We start from the raw sequence: 23122 nt of genomic DNA, 5'->3' as shown, positions 1-23122 counted from the left end.
CGCAGTCGTTTGTTCTAAAAGTTCTGTTGCCACACTGGTTGGCAATGCTATTATCCCTTGCTTGCTTGCTAGCTAGCCAACTATGGCTAACACAGTCAGATCAGACAGGGAAGCTAGAATAACAGCAAAGTAGCTGTATTTGCGTTTTTTAAGCTGTTTTGGATACATCCATAACAATGAGTTTATGATGCGCGATTTCACCTGGCATAGAAAATGTGCTCGTCAGGACACTGTTCAGAGGAGCTAGCCAACTACACAGCTAAAGCAATCACATGAAACTGAAGTTGGAAAGACAGCAAACTAGCTGCATTTCATGACGTTTGACCTGTTTCTCTATTGACATGTCTTTGTATATATCCATAAAAATTATGGCGATTCATGACTGGCTGAGAAAAGATGTCTGTTCATTATATTGGTTAGGTTGCCAGAGTGAAGTCTTGTAATTCTATATCTATGGACGCTACCCAGTCGTTCGTTCTAAATGTTCTGTTGCCATGCTGGCTGACAAATCCCTTGCTTGCTAGCTAGCCAACTACGGCTAACACAGTCACGTCGAAACGTGCAGCTAGAATAACACCAAATTAGCTGCATTTCATTTTACCTGTTTTTCTATTGATATTTATTTGTATATATCCATAAAAATTATGCTGATTCATGATTTCGACTGGCTGAGAAAAGATGTCAGTCTCCTCCTGACATGTCATTGTCAATTGGAGAGCGGAGATCGAATGTCAATATTGAAACTATGTCGAGAGATAAACAGCAACGTTTGTACAACCGTGGAGATCAAGTTAATGAATTGTCTGGTTGAGTTGATGAGGCTGTGGATGAGCAGGGATTTCTCAGATTAACAGAAAACAAGATTCACATTTTTGCGTCATAGTTTTACCCATGCTAAACAGTTTTTTTAGTATGACTTAGAACACGTCTCAACCAATCACAATGCTTGTTTTGACCGACCCGTTGTAGAATATAGTGATATCCATTACTATCTTTACCTGGTCTAATATTCCTGGTAATAAGACATACCTTTCGAAAATGTCCAGTTCCTGTCCATCTTTCATCCACGTCACCTGAACATTAGGCTCAGAGATCTCACATTCAAAAGTGGCCCTGTTCTTCTCTGTGGTCTTGATATCTTTGATATGCTTGGTGAATTCAATAATGCGAGCTAAAACACAAAGAGGGCACAGAAATAAGACTTAAGTTTGTGAAATATCAAGGAAAACCTTGTTTTAGAAAATGTAAGAAAAATAAGAACATACCATCAACATGAAGCTTTGCTGATGACGCAGCAGAACCAGCCACAAACTTGTACTCTGCACCATCACCAAAATGAACATTTCGGATGGTGAGAGAGTGAGTTAGCTGTTTGGTGCTGCTCTGGCATCTGTCAGTGGAGCGAATCTCAACACCATTCTTCAGCCACTTGTAGGTGATGCCCTCATAGTTGACATTCACTTCGAATGTGATGGTGTCTTTCTCCTGTGCACTGAGATCTTTCAGCATGTTGGTGATCAAAATGGCTAAGGAAATGAGACAAAATGTTACAATCAATACTGACAATATGATTGGGGATTACTTCCTTGATAATGAAGAGTGAATTTACCATGGATAGTCAAAGTGGCAAAGACTCTGTCATTTCCACAGACAAAGGTGTATTCTGCAGAGTCTTCACTGCCAGTGTTCATGATCTTGAGCTGGTGAAGTTTGCCCTGCACCACAATCCTGAACTTCTCACTCATTTCAATCTCCACTCCATTCTTCAGCCAGGTGGATGGGACATTGAAATGTGACACTTCACATTCAAAAGTGGCCACCTGGGTCTCTGGGACTTCAATGTTCTTGATGGGTTTTGTGACACGCAGAGCTGGAAAAATCACATTAAATCAACATTTACGTAAAAGGTATCAATTGAGTATTCGGCGATCATATACCCAGTACTCTAGTCTAGTCATCACAAACGCAATACCGACCTTCAACATGTAAAGATGCACTGCATTGCAGGTTTCCAACTACAGCAGTGTACTCTCCATGGTTGTTAGTCTTCACATTCTGGATGATCAGCTTGTGAGCTTTTCTCTCAGACAGCATTTTGATGTTTTCACTTGGTTTAAGCTCAACGTTATTGAACATCCATTTGATAGGGATGTCATCATGAGACAGGCTCAGCTCAAAAGAGGCAGTGGCATCCAATAGTGATGTCACATCTTTAGGCTTCTTAACAATTTTAATTGCTGAAAAAAAGATTGACAAGAGTCAAAAACCTCAAAGGGTAAGTAGAAACATCTCAAGTATAGATACATTTGTATACTTGATTGTATACATCAATTTGTGACAGATAATATTTTAACTTACTCTCAACGTTCAATCTGGCATTAGCAGATAGTTTTCCAAGTTTGAATCCATAAACTGATTCATCACGTGTGTCGCAGTTCTTGATCTTCAAGGTGTGGACCATGCCATCATTTGTGATTTCATATTTCTCACTAGGTTGGATCTCTACACCATTCTTAATCCATTGTGAGTCCTTCACATTCTTGTGGCTGAGCTCGAGACTGAACTCTGCCTCCTGTGTCTCAGTGACAGTTTGGTTCGTCAGGGTTTTCTTGACTTTCACAGCTATGAAATCAAACATAAACATTACATAACAGCAGGCATATAGTAATCATATGATAGTCATATATTAATGCCAGTTGAAAACAAACAAAACATTTCTGCTCTAAAGGTAACACCTACACTCAACCCTCAGGATGGCTGTTGTCTTGGAGTTTGCAACCTGGTAAGTGTATTCACCGATGTCCTGGGGTCTAGTTATGGTAATAACAAGACGTCTGACAGCTCCATTTTTCACATGTTTGACATTGTCACTGAAGTCCACAGGTTGTCCATCCTTCAGCCACTTGCCCTCAGCAGTTGGGTTGGCCACGTCACACTCCAGCTCAGCTGTCTGAGACTCAGCCACAGTCACGTCCTGGAGTGGTCTGTTTATGGCACCACCTGGGAACATGGAGACACGGTTTAGTTTTATATAACAGGCTAACAGTGAAAGTAGTAGTGAAAGGTGGAGTTATAATCATTAATATGATGGAAATAAGGAATTAAGGATGTTTTTAGACTTGGTCCCTTTCAGGCTATTTTTGTAAACTCAGTGCAGTTCGCTGAATTTTTTGTGCAGTGTGAACACTCCAAAGGAACTCAGACCCCTCAAAAGAGCCCCTGAAGCGAACCCAACTGAGACCATCTCGAGAGGTTGTCTGAGTTCGGTTCACTTGAATTCCCCTGTCTGGTTCCCTTTTTTAGGTCAATGTGAACACAAATCTCCCCAGTTTAACTTGTCATTATTCCCGCACCACACAATAGACTACTGCAACACCGTTTCCCCTGCCAAAAACACCACACACAGACTACTGCAACACCGTTTCCCCTGCCATAAACACCACACAATAGACTACTGCAACACCGTTTTCCCTGCCATAAACACCACACACAGACTACTGCAACACCGTTTCCCCTGCCACAAACACCACACACAGACTACTGCAACACCGTTTCCCCTGCCATAAACACCACACAATAGACTACTGCAACACCGTTTCCCCTGCCACAAATACCACATACAGACTACTGCAACACCGTTTCCCCTGCCATAAACATCACACAATAGACTACTGCAACACCGTTTCCCCTGCCATAAACACCACACACAGACTACTGCAACACCGTTTCCCCTGCCATAACCCCTCACAATAGACTACTGCAACACCGTTTCCCCAGGCCATAACCCCTCACAATAGACTACTGCAACACCGTTTCCCCTGCCATAACCCCTCACAATAGACTACTGCAACACCGTTTCCCCAGGCCATAACCCCTCACAATAGACTACTGCAACACCGTTTCCCCTGCCATAACCCCTCACAATAGACTACTGCAACACCGTTTCCCCAGGCCATAACCCCTCACAATAGACTACTGCAACACCGTTTCCCCTGCCATAACCCCTCACAATAGACTACTGCAACACCGTTTCCCCAGGCCATAACCCCTCACAAGTGCCACAAAAGAGAGAAAATAATGATGTGCAGGTTAATTAGCGATTAATATCCATCCAAGATGGCGTGGCAGTCAGACATCTGTTTGTCTTGTCCTGTCCCATGTGTATATATATATTTTTCTTCGTATATATATTTTAATCTCAATTTCCATCTATGGACTGAATATACTCTCCTACAACCCGCCTCACCCAATGTGGTACGGATCTGCTATTTTTTACACTATAGAACCGGAACCCCCATCAGAACCCCCATGTTCCGGTTCTATACACTATAGAACCGGAATCCCCCATGTCAGTTAGCCATTGCTAGCGGTCATCACCGTTACCTCGGACATCAGCCAGCCTCAGCCCGGTCAATTCCTGCCAGTCTGCACAGCATGATATCAACCCAGAGCATATCGGACTGCTTTTTCTCGACCACATCTCATCTCCGGATTCCTACCACAAGCTCTGAACCTTTACACTGGATCATCACAGCTAGCTAGCTGCTATCCTGGCTAGTGGCTACTCCTGGCTAACGTCTCTGTCCCGAAGCAAGTACCAGTGAGCCTGGAGCTAGCCTCGAGCTTGGCCCATCTCCCGGCTAGCTGAAGAGGTCCATCAGCCAATTCTTGGGCAACAATACCTATTTTGCCAATTGGCCTGGACCCTTTTACTGCCGACACGGAGCCCCGCCGATCCATCACGACTGGTCTGTCGACGTAACCGTCTGAGGGGGTTTCAACAGGCTCCTCCGTTGCGACATCCCCGGAAGGCCCATCTGCTAGCCTACTAGCCCCGGCCCACTAGCTGTCTAGAGCATATCGGACTGCTTTTTCTCTACCACATCTCCGGATTTCTACCGCAAGCTCTGAGCCTTTACACCGGATCATCGCAGCTAGCTAGCTGCTATCCGAGTGGCTACTCTTGGCTAACGTCTCTATCCCGAAGCAAGCACCAGTTAGCCTGGAGCTAGCCTGGAGCTAGGCCCATCTCCCAGCTAGCTGAAGAGGTCCATCAGCCAATTCTTGGGCTACAATACCTATTTTGCCAATTGGCCTGGACCCTTTTACTGCCGACACGGAGCACCGCCGATCCATCACGACTGGTCTGCCAACGTAACCGTCCGAGGGGGTTTCAACAGACATCCCCCGAAGTCCCTTCTGCTAGCCTGCTATCCCCGGCCCGCTAGCTGTCTGAATCGCCATGTCTCCAGCTCGCCTAGCTACTCACTGGACCCTATGATCACTCGGCTAGATCACTTGGTTAGACTGTAAACTCTCCTTCCAGAGGAGCATCTCCAATCCAAAATTAAATCAAGAATCGGCTTCCTATTTCGCAACAAAGCCTCCTTCACTCATGCTGTTAAACATACCCTTGTAAAACAGACTGTCCTCCCGATCCTTGACTTTGGCGATGTCATTTACAAAATAGCCTCCAATACTTTACTCAGCAAATTGGATGTAGTTTATCACAGTGCCATCCGTTTTGTCACCAAAGCCCCATATATTACCCACCACTGCGACCTGTATGCTGTCGTTGGCTGGTCCTCACTACATATTCGTCGCCAAACCCACTGGCTCCAGGTCATCTCTAAGTCTATGCTAGATAAAGCCCTGCCTTATCTCAGCTCACTGGTCACCATAGCAACACCCACCCGTATATTTCACTGGTCACCCCCAAAGTCAACACTTCCTTTGGCCGCCTTTCCTTCCAGTTCTCTGCTGCCAATGACTGGAACGAATTGCAAAAATCACTGAAGCTGGAGTCTCATATCTCCCTCTCTAACTTTAAGCATCAGCTGTCAGAGCAGCTTACCGATCACTGTACCATATTGTTACGTATCCTCTTGCTCTGTTGCACCCCAGTATCTCTACTTGCACATCATCATCTGCATATCTATCACTCCAGTGTTAATGCTAAATTGTAATTATTTCGCCTCCATGGCCTATTTATTGCCTTACCTCCCTACTCTTCTACATTGCACACACTGTACATAGATTTTTCTATTGTGTTATTGACTGTACATTTGTTTATGTGTAACACTGCTATGTGCAGTGCTTTATGCTATCACACTGCTATGCTTTATCTTGGCCAGGTCGCAGTTGTAAATGAGAACTTGTTCTCAACTGGCCTACCTGGTTAAATAAAGGTGGAAAAAAAAGCGATTGTCAAGGATGCACAGAATTTCCTAAATATATGTGGTATTTTTAGTTATGAATATTTGTTTACAATATGTGACCTATAGGCTAAGAGAGCTTCATAAACTGTTTTTTTCGATTGTGGGGGTTGAATAGTGTGAGAAGACATCAACATATTTTTTGAGTATCACAACAGGGTACAAAATCAATTCTTCTTAAAGGGTTAGTAGCTTACATTGGGTGTACAATTTTAAATTACAGCATTATTTAATCTGCATTTATTCTGCTGCTATTTATTATGTTATCAATAACATTTACATGGTAATAGTATCTTCTGATTACAATTATTATGTCTTATTTTCTAACTAAATGCAATATATTAGCTTCGAAAATGTATCTAGCTGTGCGATAGCACATTCTGATGGAATGGGTTTTCCTGCACTTTGTAAAAACCCCGATTGCATTGAGGGAATGTTGGAATGTTTTACTCCAGAGATCACTTTAAAGAGGACTGAGATTGGTTCTTTTAAAAATTACTATATGTGAAAACACCCTAATCGGTTCCAACTCAGCAGACAACTTTGAGTCAGTGCAGTGGAAATCAATTAATCTTTTCAGAAGGAGTTTATGTACAATATCATGAAGACATTAAACATACCTGACACAGTAATCTTAGCACTGGATGTTTGTTCACCAGCAGCGAATGTGTATTGTCCCTCTTCATCCTTCATGGTGTTAATGACAGTCATACTGTAATTCTTGCCCTTGGCCTCAATCTTGTGCTTTGGACCAGCTTTGAGTTCTTGTTTCTTGAATGTCCACACAGCGGCAATGCCAGGGTGGGAAACCTCGACTTTAAATGTTATATTCTGGGTCTCTGTGCAAACTTGATCCTCCATATGCTTCATGATATGAATTTCTGTAAAATAACAAAATAAGTTGAATAGGGTCGGTATAAATGGGGTCTGAATGAACTTGCAACACACACAGTAAAAAAAACATACTTTCAATAGTCAGTTTACAGCTAGAGTCAGCTTTGCCAACACATAGCTTGTAGGTTCCTTCATCAGTGGCAAAGGTCCTGTGGAATACCAGGTGCTGTTTGGATCCCTTTGCAAGCATCTGGATTCTCTCGCTGGGCATCACAAGCTTGTCATTGTGTAACCATTTCACAGAGGTAACATCAGCAGCAGAGATTTTAGTCTCAATAACAGCCTTGGTGCCCTCAACTGCGGTAACATCAGTGAGTGGGCTCAAAATTTCAACCGCTGTAAAACGGGAAAAAAATCATTTAAAAAATCTGGTGATTCACAATATAATTAAACCAATATGAATATAATTAAACTGATCAAATTTGCTTACTTTGAATGTTCAACTTCCCAGAGGTGGAGATATCCTGAGCTGGGACAACGAAGGAGTATGTCGCAGCATCGTCTCTGCTCACGTTTTCAACAAGCAGCTTGTGGACCAGTTTGTCGATAACGATGTGGATGCGATCTGTGGCGGAGATTGCTAGGCCATTCTTCATCCATGTTCCCTCAACGTTTTCCTGAGAGAATCGCACTTCTAATTGAGCAATGTCACCCTCGCAGATTGTCAGGTCAGTGAGGGGTTGCATCAGTGTCACAGGGCGCACTGAAGGAAAAGACATTGACATTGTTATGCTGTTCATCCCACCTTTTCAACAGTAATGGTTGTCTTGAGAATAAGAGAAGAAGCTAACCACTCTAATAACAAAGTCACAACTCACGTTTCATCTTCAGGGAGGCACTGGTCTGCATATCGTAAATTTTGAATGTATATTTTCCCTGATCTTCTTTCTTGATGTCTTTGACAGACAAGGTATGGCGTCCACGGCGGTAGGAGGTAACATATTTGCTGCTGGGCGTGATTTCCTTGTCATTGAAGTACCATGTACCTTCAGCATCCTCTCGAGACAATTCTACCTCAAACTCCCCAGAGTAGGTCTCAGGCACTTCAATGTTCTCCAGCCTCTTCACAATTGACAGTGAAGCACCTGCACAATAGGAACATTTTAAGTTAAACTGTTTCAGAGGGTTTTAACGTATTCCAACGTCCCTATTTTCACAGTTGAAAATAACTGTTGAAGTCGGTGAAAGTGATATAGTATAGTAAGAAAAACTGCCAACCTTCCACATTGAGTCTGGCAGTGGTCCTGATGTGGTCATCTTCAATAACAGCACAACTGTATTCTGCATCGTCCTTCATGCTGATAATCAGTACAGAAAGGAAATGAACCTTTCTGTCCGAGTGCATCCTGTATTTGTCTCCAGAGAAAATCTCTGCATTGTTCTTCAGCCATTTGACTTTGATAAAAGGCTCACTGGTCTCACACTCAAAGGTCACCATGGTGTCCTTCTCTTTAGCTTCCACATCCTCTAGTTGTTGAGCAAAGGTAATAACTGTCGTGGTTAAAGTGAAACAAAGGAAAGACACATTTAATATGATTTTTTAAGATAGACATAGAACAGTTTTCTATATTTCTTTATGCAAAATTACATACAAATTTTAACTATTTGTAGAGTACAAGCTTCATATGCATTGAAATAGATAATTTACCTTGCACCAGCAGGAATGCCTGGCTTGAAGCCTCTCCAGCAATGTTCATGGCTTTGACCATGATGCTAGCAGAGTCTTCTGCTGTGACATTTCTGACCACTAATTCACATACGTGGTCTTCAGGCCAGAACCAGTAAATACGATCTGTCTTCTCCAGCAGGATTCCATTCTTGAACCACTGGCACTCAGGTTCCGGTTTGCCAACAACTCTGACTCTGAAGCGAACTTCCTCAGTCTGAGACACGGTCTGGCTTGCAATGCGTTCCAAGATCTTTGGAGCTTCCATGCTGGGAGAGAGCTGTACTTTCTCTGGTTTGATTGTGGGGATGGTGAGTTTTCCCTCTTCCAAGTCTTTCTTGTTCTTAGCCTCAGACAACAGTTTATGATGGTGAAGCAGATCTTCCTTCCTCTTCCTAAGCATATCCTCATAGGACTCATCCTTTCTTCTGGACTTGAGCTCCACAGCAGTGATGGCTTCATAATAACCTTCCTCTGTCCTGCGCTTAAATTTACTCTTCAACTCATCTGTCTCCTCTGTGGACTTCTCATGAATGACTCTTTCAGTCTTCCTCAGTTTGACAACTTCCTTAGGCTGGGCATCAGCAGGTCTATCAACCTTCACAACTTCAAAGCTAATTCTTCCATGTTCAGTAGTGTCATGTGCCTTTGGTTCAGGAATGCGACGGAGAATAGATCTGAAGTCCTCTTTCTGTGTGATCTCTATCATCACCATATGCTCAGCTGTGCCCTCAGGGTTCTCTGCTACCACTTTGACATATCCTGCATCATATAACTTGATATCGATAATCTCAAGATAGTAAATGCCATCATAGCGAAGTCTCATTCTCTTGCTCTTGCGAATTAGCTGCCCATTGAGGTACCAGTTGACCTTAGGTGTAGGATAACCAATCACTCTGCAACGGAATCTTGCAATGTCACCTTCCAACACTCTTGCTGGCTCGGGAAGAAGGACAATTTCAGGCTTTGACTTCTCTGAATACTCATCTGCAGTGACTCCAGAAGGACCTCCTTCGTGAGCCATGCGCTCCATCTCATCAATTCTGTATATTTCCCTCCTGCCCTCCTCAACAAGGCTCTTCTCATCCTTTACAATGAGTGTAGCTGAGGTCTGGTCAACTCCAAATTTGTTAGTGGCTCTGCAGGTGATAACACCACTGTCTCTGGCATAGGCAACTTCAAAGTCAAGACTACAGTAGCCAAATTCATTAACCATACGCAACCTGTTAGCAGCTGCCAGGGGTTTGCCATCATGCAACCACTCAACCACCATAGTGGGATCACCAATAGGGGTCAGTCTGCATTCAAAGTGGACAACACCAGAATGCTTCAGCCTGACGGAAGTCAGCTTCTTCTTAAACTGCGGTTTCTGCTGCTTGACCTTGTCATATAGGTCAGCCTCCTCCCACTGCTCTTGGCCATAACGGAGATGCAGGGATTCCAACTCTGGAGCTGCAATTTCCTTGGCCTTGTAGGTTCCCTTGGTGATAATGAGTCTCCTCTCCGGTTCAGGTGCAGCAACATCCATCTCAATGTTGACCCTGCAGCGAGTGGTATCTCGTCCAGCTTTGTTAATGGCTGTGGCTGTGTACCAGGCACTATCAGAACTCACAGATTGTGGGATATAGAATTTGGCTTGTCCCTTGAGGCCCTCAATCCTACAACAGACATCATTGTTAGTAAATCAGTACAACCCTGTAATATAAAGATAGTAACAATATACATATCATAAGGACTGGAGATGTATTTGGTGCACATGATGTATATCATAGGCATGTGCACATTGAGATAACAGGTGTGGCAAAACACATACTTAATATTTGGGTGCTTCTGTGGGGAGATGATGTCACTGTTTTTCAGCCAAACAATGTCAGGCAGGGGGTTTCCGATGGCTTTGACAGCCAACTCAACCAGAGTGCCTTTCTTGACACTGATGTTCTTCAGCTTCTCAATAAACTGGGGTCTGACCAGGTTCTCTTTGGCTGTACATGGAGAAACACACATGAGAACAATGCTATCATTCAACAATGGTTCAGTGCATTCGGAAAGTATTCAGACCCCTTGACTTTTTCTACATTTTGTTTCGTAACAGCCTTATTCTAAAATTGATTAAATTGTTTTTTTCTGATCAATCTACACAAATTATCCCATTATGTCAAAGCAAAAACAGGTTTTTGTAAATTTATGCACATTCATAAAAAATAAAAATAAAACTACAACTGAAATATCACATTTACATAAGTATTCAGAACATTTCCTCAGTACTTTTTTGAATCACCTTTGGTAGCGATTACAGCCTCGAGCTTTCTTGGGTATGACACTATAACCCTGGCACACCTGCATTTGGAGAGTTTCTCCCATTCATTTCTGCAGATCCTCTCAAGCTTTGTCAGGTTGGATGGGGAGTGATGCTGCACACCTGTTTTCAGGTCTCTGCAGAGATGTTCGATCGGGTTCAAGTTCGGGCCCTGGTTGGGCCACTCAAGGAAGCCACTCCTGCGTTGTCTTGGCTGTGTGCTTAGAGCCGTTGTCCTGTTGGAAGGTGAACCTTCACCCCAGTCTGAGGTCCTGAGTATTCTGGAGCAGGTTTTCATCAAGGATCTCTCTGTACTTTGCTCTGTTCATCTTTCCCTCTATCCTGACTAGTCTCCCAGTCCCTGCCACTGAAAAACATCCCCACAGCATGATGCTGCCACCACCATGCTTCACCGTAGGGATGGTGCCAGGTTTCCTCCAGACGTGACGCTTGGCATTCAGGCTAAAGAGTTCAATATTGGTTTCATCAGACCAGAGAATCTTCTTTCTTATGGTCTGAGAGTCTTTAGGTGCCTTTTGGCAAACTCCAAGTGGGCTGTCATGTGCCTTTTACTGAGGAGTGGCTTCCATCTGGCCACTCTACCATAAAGACCTGATTGGTGGAGTGCTGCAGAGATGGTTGTCCTTCTGGAAAATTCTCCCATCTTCATAGAGGAACTTTGGAGCCATGTCAGAGTGACCATAGAGCTTTTGGTAACGTCCCTGACCAAGGCCCTTCTCCATCGATTGCTCAGTTTGGCCGGTTGGCTAGCTCTAGGAAGAGTCGTGGTGGTTCCAAACTTCTTCCATTTGAGAATGATGGAGGCCACTGTGTCCTTGGGGACCTTCAATGCTACAGCCATTTTTTGGTACCCTTCCCCAGATCTGTGCCTCGACACAATCCTGTCTCAGAGCTCTACAGACAATTCCTTCAACCTCATAGCTTGGTTTTTGCTATGACATGAACTGTCAACTGTGGGACCTTATATAAACAGGTGTGTTTCTTTCCAAATTATGTCCAATCAATTGAATTTACCACAGGTGTACTCCAATCAAGTTGTAGAAACATCTCAAGGATGATCAATGGAAACAGGATGCACCTGAGTTCAATTTTGAGTGTCACAGCAAAAGGTCTGAATACTTTTTTAATTTTTTTTATACATTTACAAAATATTCTAAAAACCTGTTTTTGCTTTGTCATTATGGGATATTGTGTGCAAATTGATGAGGAAAACGTCTTATTTATTCAATTTTAGAATAAGGCTGTAATGTAAGAGAATGTGGAAAAAGTCAAGGAATCTGAATTCTTTCTGAATGCACTGTATATGACAGGGCTTTTCAATTCTGCCCCTGGAGGGCTGCAAGGAGAGGATGAAAAACAGAAGTGTTTGGGCCCTCCAGGACCGACATTGAAAAGCCCTGGTTTATGATGTATCGATACAAACTGACAATTATTTTTTTGCTTTAAAATGAGGAATGAGTATACCAGATACGATACAAAGATCTTACCATCAACTGTAAGTGTTATGGACACAGAGCTTTTTCCAGCTCTGTTTTGAGCAACTACCGTCCATTCTCCAGAGTCATGGGGCATGGCTGGAACCACAATCAGTGACTGAGTTCCATCTTCCTTCACCACTATCTTGTGGGTGTAATCATTGACAACTTGTTGTCCTGAAAATAACAAAGAAAGGAATAATAGTTTTAATATTTGATTTTATAAATCATATCCTAGACGATGTATCATGTTTTCACATCACTTACCATTGTGGAACCAGAAAGTGTCAGGCATGGGTCTACCAACTACTTTCAGGTCAAATCTGGCAGTCTGCCCTTCAGCACACTTGAATGACTGTGGCTTCAAGACAAACACAGGCTTGTACAGTCTCTCCAGCTGACTCTCATCAGTGTCATCAAGCCTGCTTGCAGGAGAGCGTCTGGGAGAGCGACTAGTAGAGCGTCTGGGAGAGCGACTAGTAGAGCGTCCGGGAGAGCGACTAGTAGAGCGTCCGGGAGAGCGACTAGTAGAGCGTCCGGGAGAGCGACTAGTAGAGCGTCCGGGAGAGCGACTAGTAGAGCGTCCGGGAGAGCGACTAGTAGAGCGTCCGGGAGAGCGACTAGTAGAGCGTCCGGGAGAGTGACTCAGAGATCTTGGGGACTGAGACCTGAGCAAATAAATACCAAAATCAGTGATACTTGTTTTTATGATGTTAAAACAAATATACATTAAAATACATTTTGTAACACAAATCTCACCTAATTCTCTGCATTGCCTGAGGTTCAGGCGTGTAACGCTGAGCTACTGCAATGGCAGTGGGCTCCACATACAGTTTCCCAGAGCTCACAGAATTTCCCCTCATGTTGCTGGCAAATGCTGTGTAAACACCTTCATCCTCTGGCAGCACCACAGGAAGACGCAGGCTGGCTCTACCATCATGAAGACTCTCCATCTGGTAACGGCCCCCATGATAGATACGCTTGCCATCTTTGTACCATACGATCTTTTGAGAGACAAGAAAAACTTGATGAATATATAAAATATACATTTTAAATGAAGTGGAATGGACACTTTCTATCAGATAAAAATACATGGTCTCTTTACTACCTTGGGTAGTGGAGTTCCTGACATTTTGCAGTGGAAAGTAACACCCATTCCTTCCATGATCCTGTAGTTTTTAACTGGAGTACTAAAGGCTGACTGTACAGCCTCATGGTCTGCCACAGTCACCATCTCTTCCCGATCCTCAGTCACAATTTGTTGGTAGGTAATCTGCAAGATGCGGATCTCAATCTCGTGGATAATCCTCTCCTCAAATGAAGAAATCTGGAATTCCTGTAAAAACACATTGGAATAAAGCATATCTTGTCTCAAAACAAGTGTCTGAGAACAAATCAAATACCATAACGTCACAATGATAGCGCATTGCTAGCCTGGGTACCAGTCGATTTGTGCTAACATTCCACTCATTGTACTCGGTGTCATATGGCATGACAAAAAGTGGCATGATGGCACAAACAGATTGGTACCCAGGTTAGTGTGTCGTTTTTTTATACATCCAAATACCTGCGTTCTAACAAAGCTTTGCATCTGTGCCATTCTCTGGATGTACTTCTGGTCCTCGTCATATTCGCTCACAACAACAGGGGAAACATCCGCCTGCACCGTAGTCACTTCAGTATTATAGGTAATTTCATGTTTCTTCATGTATACATCATATTCCCCTGTAAACAAAATATACAATGTATAAACAAAAGTTAAGACATTATGGTCTGGTTTCACAGGCCCAGATTTAGAAAATGAGTGTGTCCCAAATTGCACCCTAATCCCTATGTAATGCACTACTTTCGACCAACGACCAACGGCTCTGGTCAAAAGTAGTGCACTACTGTATGTAAGGAACAGAGTGCCATTTAGGATGCATCATATTACTGGATTTGTAGTCCATGAGATTAAGCAACATTCTGATTAAAGAGACTGACCTTCCTCCAGTAGACTGGCTGAGGCAGACTCCTCTCCAAGCTGGTTCCTGGCAAAGATGGAGTACTCTCCAGCATCATCAGCAAACGTCATGGAGATCTCCAATTTACACACTCCACTCTCCTTATTGTAGTGCACTTTATATCTAATGGATGAATAAGTCATATATTGTAAACAGTACAATCAATTATCAATACACTCTTACAAATGCATAATAGAGATTCATTGAAAATGTGTCACAAGTAGGCTACCTGTATCCTGTAGTAAGGGGCACTCCAGTCTTCTTCCAGATAATGTGGGGCTTGGGGCTGCCTCCGATCTGGCACTCAAAGACAACTCTTCCGCCCTCCACCAACTTCTGTACAGTTGGCTTCTTGACAAAGAAGGGAGCGACAGCATCTGCAGTATCTACTGGTGAATCTGCGGTGGTGACATTTACCTCTGACATGGTCTCCTCATTTGCTTCAACAGCAAAGCTAGAAGGACATTGGAAATATACAGTAATTAGGGCAAATGTATCTCAAAAAGTGCCTGAAATAACCTGTTGAGGATGGGGGCGCTGTTGTGACTATTTATGCTAATCGTGTAATTTTTGAAACGGCTTCCCACAAAATCCTTGATCGTACAATATGCATATTATTATTATTATTGGATAGAAAACAGTCTATAGTTTCTATAGGAGTTGAAATTTTGTCTCTAAGTGGAACAGAGCCCATTCTACAGCAATTTCCCTGACATGGAGTCAGATTTCAGAAATTTTGGCCCCTGATCTGGAGTCAGTTAAAAGGGCACTGTTATTGCTATGAGTATACGGACACTGCTTACGTCTTCCCCTGGATGCCTTTAAGTGATGACGATTTGAATGGGGTCGATTGCGCGTTCACAGGCACTACAAATTAAAAAACCCTGAGGCTAGTCACTCTTTTGGAGCTGCGTCATGCGCCTAGAGGACACCGACCCGCACCTGTTCCAAGCATTAGTGGAGGGAGTAATATTACTCGGGTCATGTTTCTACTCGTTATGGGAGTTAAAAACATCATAAGGTAGTTAATTTAAAGCGTTTTATAGCAATTTATATCCGTTTAGTGCGATTTTGGGACATTTATTTCTGAAACGCTGTGAATTGCTGGGCACGCTTCCAGTTCATCCCGAACGCAGTTGGCATTTCCACATGGCAAGAGGACAGCTTTCCACCAAAAGACGATTACTCCCAAGAAAGGATCCTTTGCCCAAGATACTGATGGAAGAACAGCTCAAAGTAGGACATTTTTATTATGATAAATCGTGTTTCTGTCGAAAAATGTTAGTGGCTTAGGACGCCATGTTTTTTGACGTAGCTTCGCTTGGCGCAAATTGTATTGAAAAGTAAGGATAAATTAAAAAATGTAATTCCGCGATTGTATTAAGAATTAAATTGTCTATCAATCCCTGTCCACCCTATATTTTTTAGTCACGTTTATGAGTATTTATGTATAAGAGTAGATCACTGTCTAAGTGGCGCACGGACATTTTCTCACCAGCTTGGCTACATTTCACATTGTCTAACCATGATTTTGGTGGCTAAATATAAACATTTTCGATCAAACTCTATATGGATTGTGTAATATGATGTTACAGGAGTGTCATCTGAAGAATTCTGAGAAGGTTAGTGAAAAAATGTATATATTTTGGCGATGTTGACTTTTATCGCTCACTTTGGCTAGAATCAATGCTGGGCTGCTATGTGCTATGTGCTATGCTAATATAACGATTTATTGTGTTTTCGCTGTAAGACACTTAGAAAATCTGAAATATTGTCTGTATTCACAGGATCTGTGTCTTTCGATTAGTGTATGCTGTGTATTTTTACGAAATGTTTGATGATTAGTAAGTAGGTAAACACGTTGCTCAATGTAGTTTTTCTAGTCCATTTGTGACGGTGGGTGCAATTGTAACCTATGCCATCTACCTGAAATATGCACTTTTTTCTAACAAAACCTATCCCATACCATAAATATGTTATCAGACTGTCATCTGATGAGTTTTTTTCTTGGTTAGGGGCTATAAATATCTTAGTTTAGCCGAATTGGTGATAGCTACTGGTGTTGGTGGACAAATAAAAGATGGTGGATTATGCTAATGTGTTTTTAGGTAATAGATGTACATCTTTACATATTGTGTCTTCCCTGTAAAACATTTTAAAAATCGGACATGTTGGCTGGATTCACAAGATCTGTGTCTTTCATTAGCTGTATTGGACTTTAATGTGTGAAAGTTAAATATTTTAAAAAAATATTTTTTTTGAATTTCGCGGCTCTGCCTTTTCAGTGGGGGGGGGGGGGGGGGGAGTGCCGCTAGTGGCACCCTCATCCTAGACAGGATAAGATTAGACTTACGATGGCCTTAGTCGAAACATTAAAACGTTGAGCATAAAAGAACCTTGAAAATCTCTACTTTTGAGAGCGGACCCTCTACTAATGAATCTGAAATAGGATTACTCCAACCTCTCTCATCCCCATTTGAAAAACTCAAACAGTGAAGATTCACTATATTCATAATGTAGTGGTAGAAAATAGTTGGCACTCACTGTTTCTCTTTAGTTGTAAAGTCAAACACAGTGACAGTTCTCTGCTGTGTCATCGTTTCCTGCTGTGTCAGCCCTTGTGTCATCTCTTCCCTGGTCTCAATCTCCTCAGTTACTAGAAGAAAGAAATGTATACAAGTATTAGCACATTCATAAAATAATACACCCAATTAACCATTTGGCAGTACAGTATTCAACCTCAACAGTAAGTAGTCATTGTACACAGGAATGTAAAAAACTAAACTGCCTGTTTACCTTTGACAAGCAGGTAGCAGGATGTACTGATGGTTCCAGCCTCGCTAGTAGCAGTGCAAGTGAAGCGACCGCTGTCTTCTGCAAAGGCCTCGCGGATGACCAGACGGGCACATTTACTCTCATAAGTGATCTGGAAGTCAATGGAGCTCTCAATTCTGTAGTCCTCTCTGAACCACATGATGCCAGGGGCAGGGTGACCAGTGATCTGACATTCCAGAGTCACAGATTCACCCTCAGTCACAGTCACGTTCTTCAAGCCCTGAAAAAAATATTTTTTTTAAAATATGACAAAATATTGACATAGATGACATAGATGGAGTTGGAAATGATGCTTGAATAGACAACAATAACGTAAATGACCTGAAATAAAGCCACTAGAGAAATACTTACAGCTACAAGAGTAGGTGGCATAACTGGTTCTTCTGCATGGGATGGGACTGCTGCAGTCTCAACAATCTGTTAAAATGCATGTAAGTTACAAAAAGTCACAAACAGTACAGTATCTGAACTATGACTTTAGGAGTGGTGAAATGGACGCAAGTTAATAATTAATCCTAGAAAGAAGAAGAGTTGTGACAACAGGTTGGGAACAGATAAATGAAGACGAAGGGAAGAGGTCGAAGAGGAGAGCAAGCTAGGTTTTCTTTACGAAGCAAATGGATTCTGAAACAAAGGGGACGTAGCGTGGCTTCAGCGTTATGGTGAAGAGGTTTACCAATACCACTCAGTGAGGTGAGACTCCACACAGTGTTATTTTAGAGGGCACAACACTCCAGACTACAAACCTTTGTTTCCAAAGTCATATACATTTGCTCCGTTCCCCCTGTAAACCTAGCGCCTATCTCAGTCTGTAACTGAGTGTCGAAATGATCTTTTGAGCGACATGTGCAGAGGTAGAGGATAACTCTTTCTGCAGTGTGGCAATAGCAGAACCTGCTATTGAAACCTGACCAAACCAAGGAAAATACCATTATCATCACGAATCAGAACAAAGCATTAAGATATTGCCTGCTTTGTTTAGCAATATTAAGGACAATCACTTAAAAATATAATGGAATGGATAACGATGTACAGTATATGGATGAAGTGAGCATTCGTATAAAAAACAGAAATACCTTATTTACATAAGTATTCAGACTCTTTGCTATGAGACTCAAAATGTATCTCCATTGATCATCCTTGAGATGTTTCTACAACTCGATTGGAGTCCACCTGTGGTAAATTCAACTGATTGGATTGGAAAGGCACACACCTGTCTACATGAGGTCCCACAGTTGACAGTGCACATCAGAGCAAAAAACAAGCCATGAGGTCAAAGGAACCGCCGTAAAGCTCCAAGAAAAGATTGTATCGAGGCACAGATCTGGGGAATGGTACCAAAAAATGTATCCAGCATTGAAAGGTCCCCAAGAACACAGTGGCCTCCATCATTCTTAAATGGAAGAAGTGTGGCACCACCACGACTCTTCCTAGAGCTGTCTGCCCGGCCAAACTGAGCAATCGGGGGAGAAGGGCCTTGGTCAGGGAGGTGACCAAGAACCCGATGGTCACTCTGACAGAGCTCCAGATTTTCTCTGTGGAGATGGGAGAACCTTCCAGAAGGACAACCATCTCTGCAGCACTCCACCAATCAGGTCTTTATGGTAGAGTGGCCAGACGGAAGCCACTCCTCAGTAAAAAGCACATGACAGCCCACTTGGAGTTTGCCAAAAGGTCCCTAAAGACTCTCAAGACCATGAGAAACAAGATTCTCTGTTCTGATGAAACCAATATTGAACTCTTTAGCCTGAATGCCAAGCGTCACATCTAGACGAAACCTGGCACCATCCCTCATGTTGTGGGGATGTACAGTAGTGGCCAAAAGTTTTGAGAATGACACATATATTCATTTCCACAAAGTTTGCTGCTTCAGTGTCTTTAGATATTTCTGTCAGATGTTACTATGGAATACTGAAGTATAATTACAAGCATTTCATAAGTGTCAAAGGCTTTTACTTGTCACGCCCTGACCATAGAGAGCTGTTTATTCTCTATGTTGGTTAGGTCGGGGTGTGATTTAAGGGTGGGTTATCTAGGGGAATTGTATGTCTATGTTGGCCTAGTGTGGTTCCCAATCAGAGGCAGCTGTTTATCGTTTTCTCTGATTGGGGATCATATTTAGGTAGCCATTTCCCCATTGTGCTTTGTGGGATCTTGTCTAGCTATAGTTGCCTGTGAGCACTACTCTGAGCTACATGTTTCGTTTGTTCGCTTTATTGTTTTTGTTCTTTTAGTTTCTCTTCCAAAATAAAGGATAGAAACATACCACGCTGCATTTTGGTCCACTCCTTATAACGATCGTGACATTATTGACAATTACATGAAGTTGATGCAAAGAGTCAATATTTGCAGTGTTGACCCTTCTTTTCAAGACCTCTGCAATACGCCCTGGCATGCTGTCAATTAACTTCTGGGCCACATCCTGACTGATGGCAGCCCATTCTTGCATAATCAATGCTTGGAGTTTGTCAGAATTTGTGGGTTTTTGTTTGTCCACCTGCCTCTTGAGGATTGACCACAAGTTCTCAATGGGATTAAGGTCTGGGGAGTTTCCTGGCCATGGACCCAAAATATTGATGTTTTGTTCCCCGAGCCACTTAGTTATCACTTTTGCCTTATGGCAAGGTGCTCCATCATGCTGGAAAAGGCATTGTTCGTCACCAAACTGTTCCTGAATGGTTGGGAGAAGTTGCTCTCTGAGGATGTGTTGGTACCATTCTTTATTCATGGATGTGTTCTTAGGCAAAACTATGAGTGAGCCCACTCCCTTGGCTGAGAAGCAACCCCACACATGAATGGTCTCAGGATGCTTTACTGTTGGCATGACACAGGACTGATGGTAGCGCTCACCTTGTCTTCTCCGGACAAGCTTTTTTCCAGATGCACCAAACAATCGGAAAGGGGATTCATCAGAGAAAAGGACTTTACCCCAGTCCTCAGCAGTCCAATCCCTGTACCGTTTGCAGAATATCAGTCTGTCCCTGATGTTTTTCCTGGAGAGAAGTGGCTTCTTTGTTGCCCTTCTTGACACCAGGCCATCCTCCAAAAGTCTTCGCCTCACTGTGCTTGCAGATGCACTCACACCTGCCTGCTGCCATTCCTGAGCAAGCTCTGTAATGGTGGTGCCCCGATCCCGCAGCTGAATCAACTTTAGGAGACGGTCCTGGCGCTTGCTGGACTTTCTTGGGCACCGTGAAGCCTTCTTCACAACAATTGAACCGCTCTCCTTGAAGTTCTTGATGATCCGATAAATGGTTGATTTAGGTGCAATCTTACTGGCAGCAATATCCTTGCCTGTGAAGCCCTTTTTGTGCAAAGCAATGATGACGGCACGTGTTTCCTTGCAGGTAACCATGGTTGACAGAGGAAGAACAATGATTCCAAGCACCACCTTCCTTTTGAAGCTTCCAGTCTGTTATTCGAACTCAATCAGCATGACAGAGTGATCTCCAGCCTTGTCCTCGTCAACACTCACACACACCTGTGTTAACGAGAGAATCACTGACATGTCAGCTAGTCCTTTTGTGGCAGGGCTGAAATGCAGTGGAAATGTTTTTTGGGGGATTCAGTTCATTTGCATGGCAAAGAGGGACTTGCAATTAATTGCAATTCATTCGATCACTTTTCATAACATTCTGGAGTATATGCAAATTGCTATTATACAAACTGAGGCAGCAGACTTTGTGAAAATTAATATTTGTGTCATTCTCAACTTTTGGCCACGTCTTTATTTCAGCAGCAGGGACTGGGAGACTAGTCAGGATCGAGGGAAAGATGAAGGGAGCAAAGTACAGAGAGATCCTTGATGAAAACCTGCTCCAGAGCGCTCAGGACCTCAGAACGGGGCGAAGGTTTACCTTCCAACAGGACAACAACCCTTACACAGCACACAGCCAAGACGACGCAGGTGTGGCTTCGGGACAACTCTCTGAATGAACTTGCGTGGCCCAGCTAGAGCCCGGACTCGAAATCGATCGAACATCTCTGTAGAGACCTGAAAATGTAGACCCCATCCAACCTGGCAGAGCTTGAGGGGATCTGCAGGGAAGAATGGGAGAAACTCCCCAAATACAGGTGTGCCAAGCATGTAGCGTCATACCCAAGAAGACAAGGCTGTAATCGCTGCCAAATGTGTTTCAACAAAGTACTGAGTATAGGGTCTGAATACTTATGTAAATGTGATATTCAGTTGTTTATTTTGTATACATTTGCAAAAATTTCTAAAAACTTGTTTTTGCTTTTTATTATGGGGTATTGTGTGTAGATTGATGATGGGGAAAAAACAATTTAATACATTTTAGAATAAGACTGTAACAAAACAAAATGTGGAAAAAGTCTAAACTTTCTGAATGCACTGTATACTAACTGAAGCACTACAACAATTGTGTACCACTGCTTGCCTGATTTGACCTATGCTTACCTCATAGCTAGGGTCAGGTTTAGGAACAGTAACTTTTGAAACTGTGAAATGTAGAATTGGGGATGGTGCAGGAGCAGCATCCACGTGGGCGATAGTAGTTTCTGTACTTCTTCGTATCTAAAGTAACCAACAGAGTGTGATAGAGTGAGGACAATAAACTCAATGCAGAAATTAGAATAACAAGCAGGACATTGAATATAATGTTATCGGAGAAAACTTGGCAATAAGCATCTTTTCATAATAAAAAGATAGCAAACCTGGGTTACATGAATACTCTGGTCATCAGCTGTTGTTTGAATTGCCATTGGTGGTATCATTGGTATATGCACAGCCTCAGTTTTCACTGTGACTTGTTGCTCAGTGGTAGACAGCATTGACTGCTGTTTTAAATCAGATTCACAAGTTTCCTCTCCAGCATGACCCTTCTCTCCATGCATTGGCTTCCGAACACGTGCTAGGTCAACAGCAGCAACCACTGTAGCCTTTGCCTCCGCTTTTTTCCCACCCTCAACCTTTGAGACAACAAGCAATCAATGTCATCTAGCACATAGATAGCATACACATCATCCATGGCAGCATTCACTTCAACAGCAAACAGATTCACATTCTGATTACAAACACTCTGGACAAACTCCACACCCCTGTATATAAAACAAGCCTTGATGTGCATTACCTGGTAATAACATGTCATCGTTAAAGCATGGAATCATGTTAGTTTGAGTAGGTTGTGTAATGTTGAAAATGAATCATGCAGGTGCACAATAAAATTACCAAGGATCTGCTCAACAGACTTGTGTGCACTCAGACACGTGCTAAACAGATTTGAGACTGAATTTTCCTTTTCTAATAGGTATGTTCAAAATACGTACCTAAATCACTGCCTTAAGTGCAGAGAAAATGGGTTCATGCAGTGACTTCAATTTAAATAGTGCCAACATACTGTATAGTTGATGTGAGCGATTTGGGAAAGTGCTCAGAGGAGTAAACAAAACAATACAGTAAGTGCCATTTTTTAAGCTTCCTGCTCCTTGGTTGTCATCATACATGTGACAGTGGAGATTTCCATTTCTCTGTGCTGTACCACAGTGTCATCAGTGTGTGTCTCTAGCTGATTCAACAGCTATAGAGTCTGGCATGATCTATATTATGAACTGGCCAGTGGCAGGATAGTTATACAGTATATTAGGTGTATAAATAATGATAATATTAATAACACATATCAACATTAGAGGAGAGCTTAACAACACACCAAAGGGAATGTGAAAAATAAACCAGAAGGAATGTTACAAAATCACAG

The 23122-nt window shown here is 42.7% G+C and overlaps 1 protein-coding gene across 1 annotated transcript in view; it reads right to left on the bottom strand.

Annotated features, from left to right (window-relative positions):
* Positions 1 to 23122, bottom strand: part of LOC129816555 (titin-like) — a 176349-nt gene that overhangs the window by 148026 nt on the left and 5201 nt on the right. The window contains 25 exon segments of the mRNA XM_055871143.1: positions 1030 to 1171; positions 1266 to 1526; positions 1610 to 1870; positions 1977 to 2237; positions 2359 to 2622; positions 2740 to 3000; positions 6836 to 7096; positions 7182 to 7445; positions 7540 to 7812; positions 7928 to 8194; positions 8328 to 8600; positions 8758 to 10433; positions 10589 to 10757; positions 12580 to 12744; positions 12835 to 13044; positions 13177 to 13235; positions 13327 to 13571; positions 13676 to 13903; positions 14135 to 14292; positions 14551 to 14693; positions 14800 to 15024; positions 17115 to 17226; positions 17367 to 17625; positions 17757 to 17822; positions 21826 to 21942. Coding sequence (XP_055727118.1) covers positions 1030 to 1171; positions 1266 to 1526; positions 1610 to 1870; positions 1977 to 2237; positions 2359 to 2622; positions 2740 to 3000; positions 6836 to 7096; positions 7182 to 7445; positions 7540 to 7812; positions 7928 to 8194; positions 8328 to 8600; positions 8758 to 10433; positions 10589 to 10757; positions 12580 to 12744; positions 12835 to 13044; positions 13177 to 13235; positions 13327 to 13571; positions 13676 to 13903; positions 14135 to 14292; positions 14551 to 14693; positions 14800 to 15024; positions 17115 to 17226; positions 17367 to 17625; positions 17757 to 17822; positions 21826 to 21942 — 6620 coding nt within the window.

The sequence above is a fragment of the Salvelinus fontinalis genome, chromosome 19, assembly GCF_029448725.1.
Source record: "Salvelinus fontinalis isolate EN_2023a chromosome 19, ASM2944872v1, whole genome shotgun sequence".
NCBI classification, from domain to species: Eukaryota; Metazoa; Chordata; class Actinopteri; order Salmoniformes; family Salmonidae; genus Salvelinus; species Salvelinus fontinalis.
This window is presented reverse-complemented; position numbering and strand designations above follow the sequence as displayed.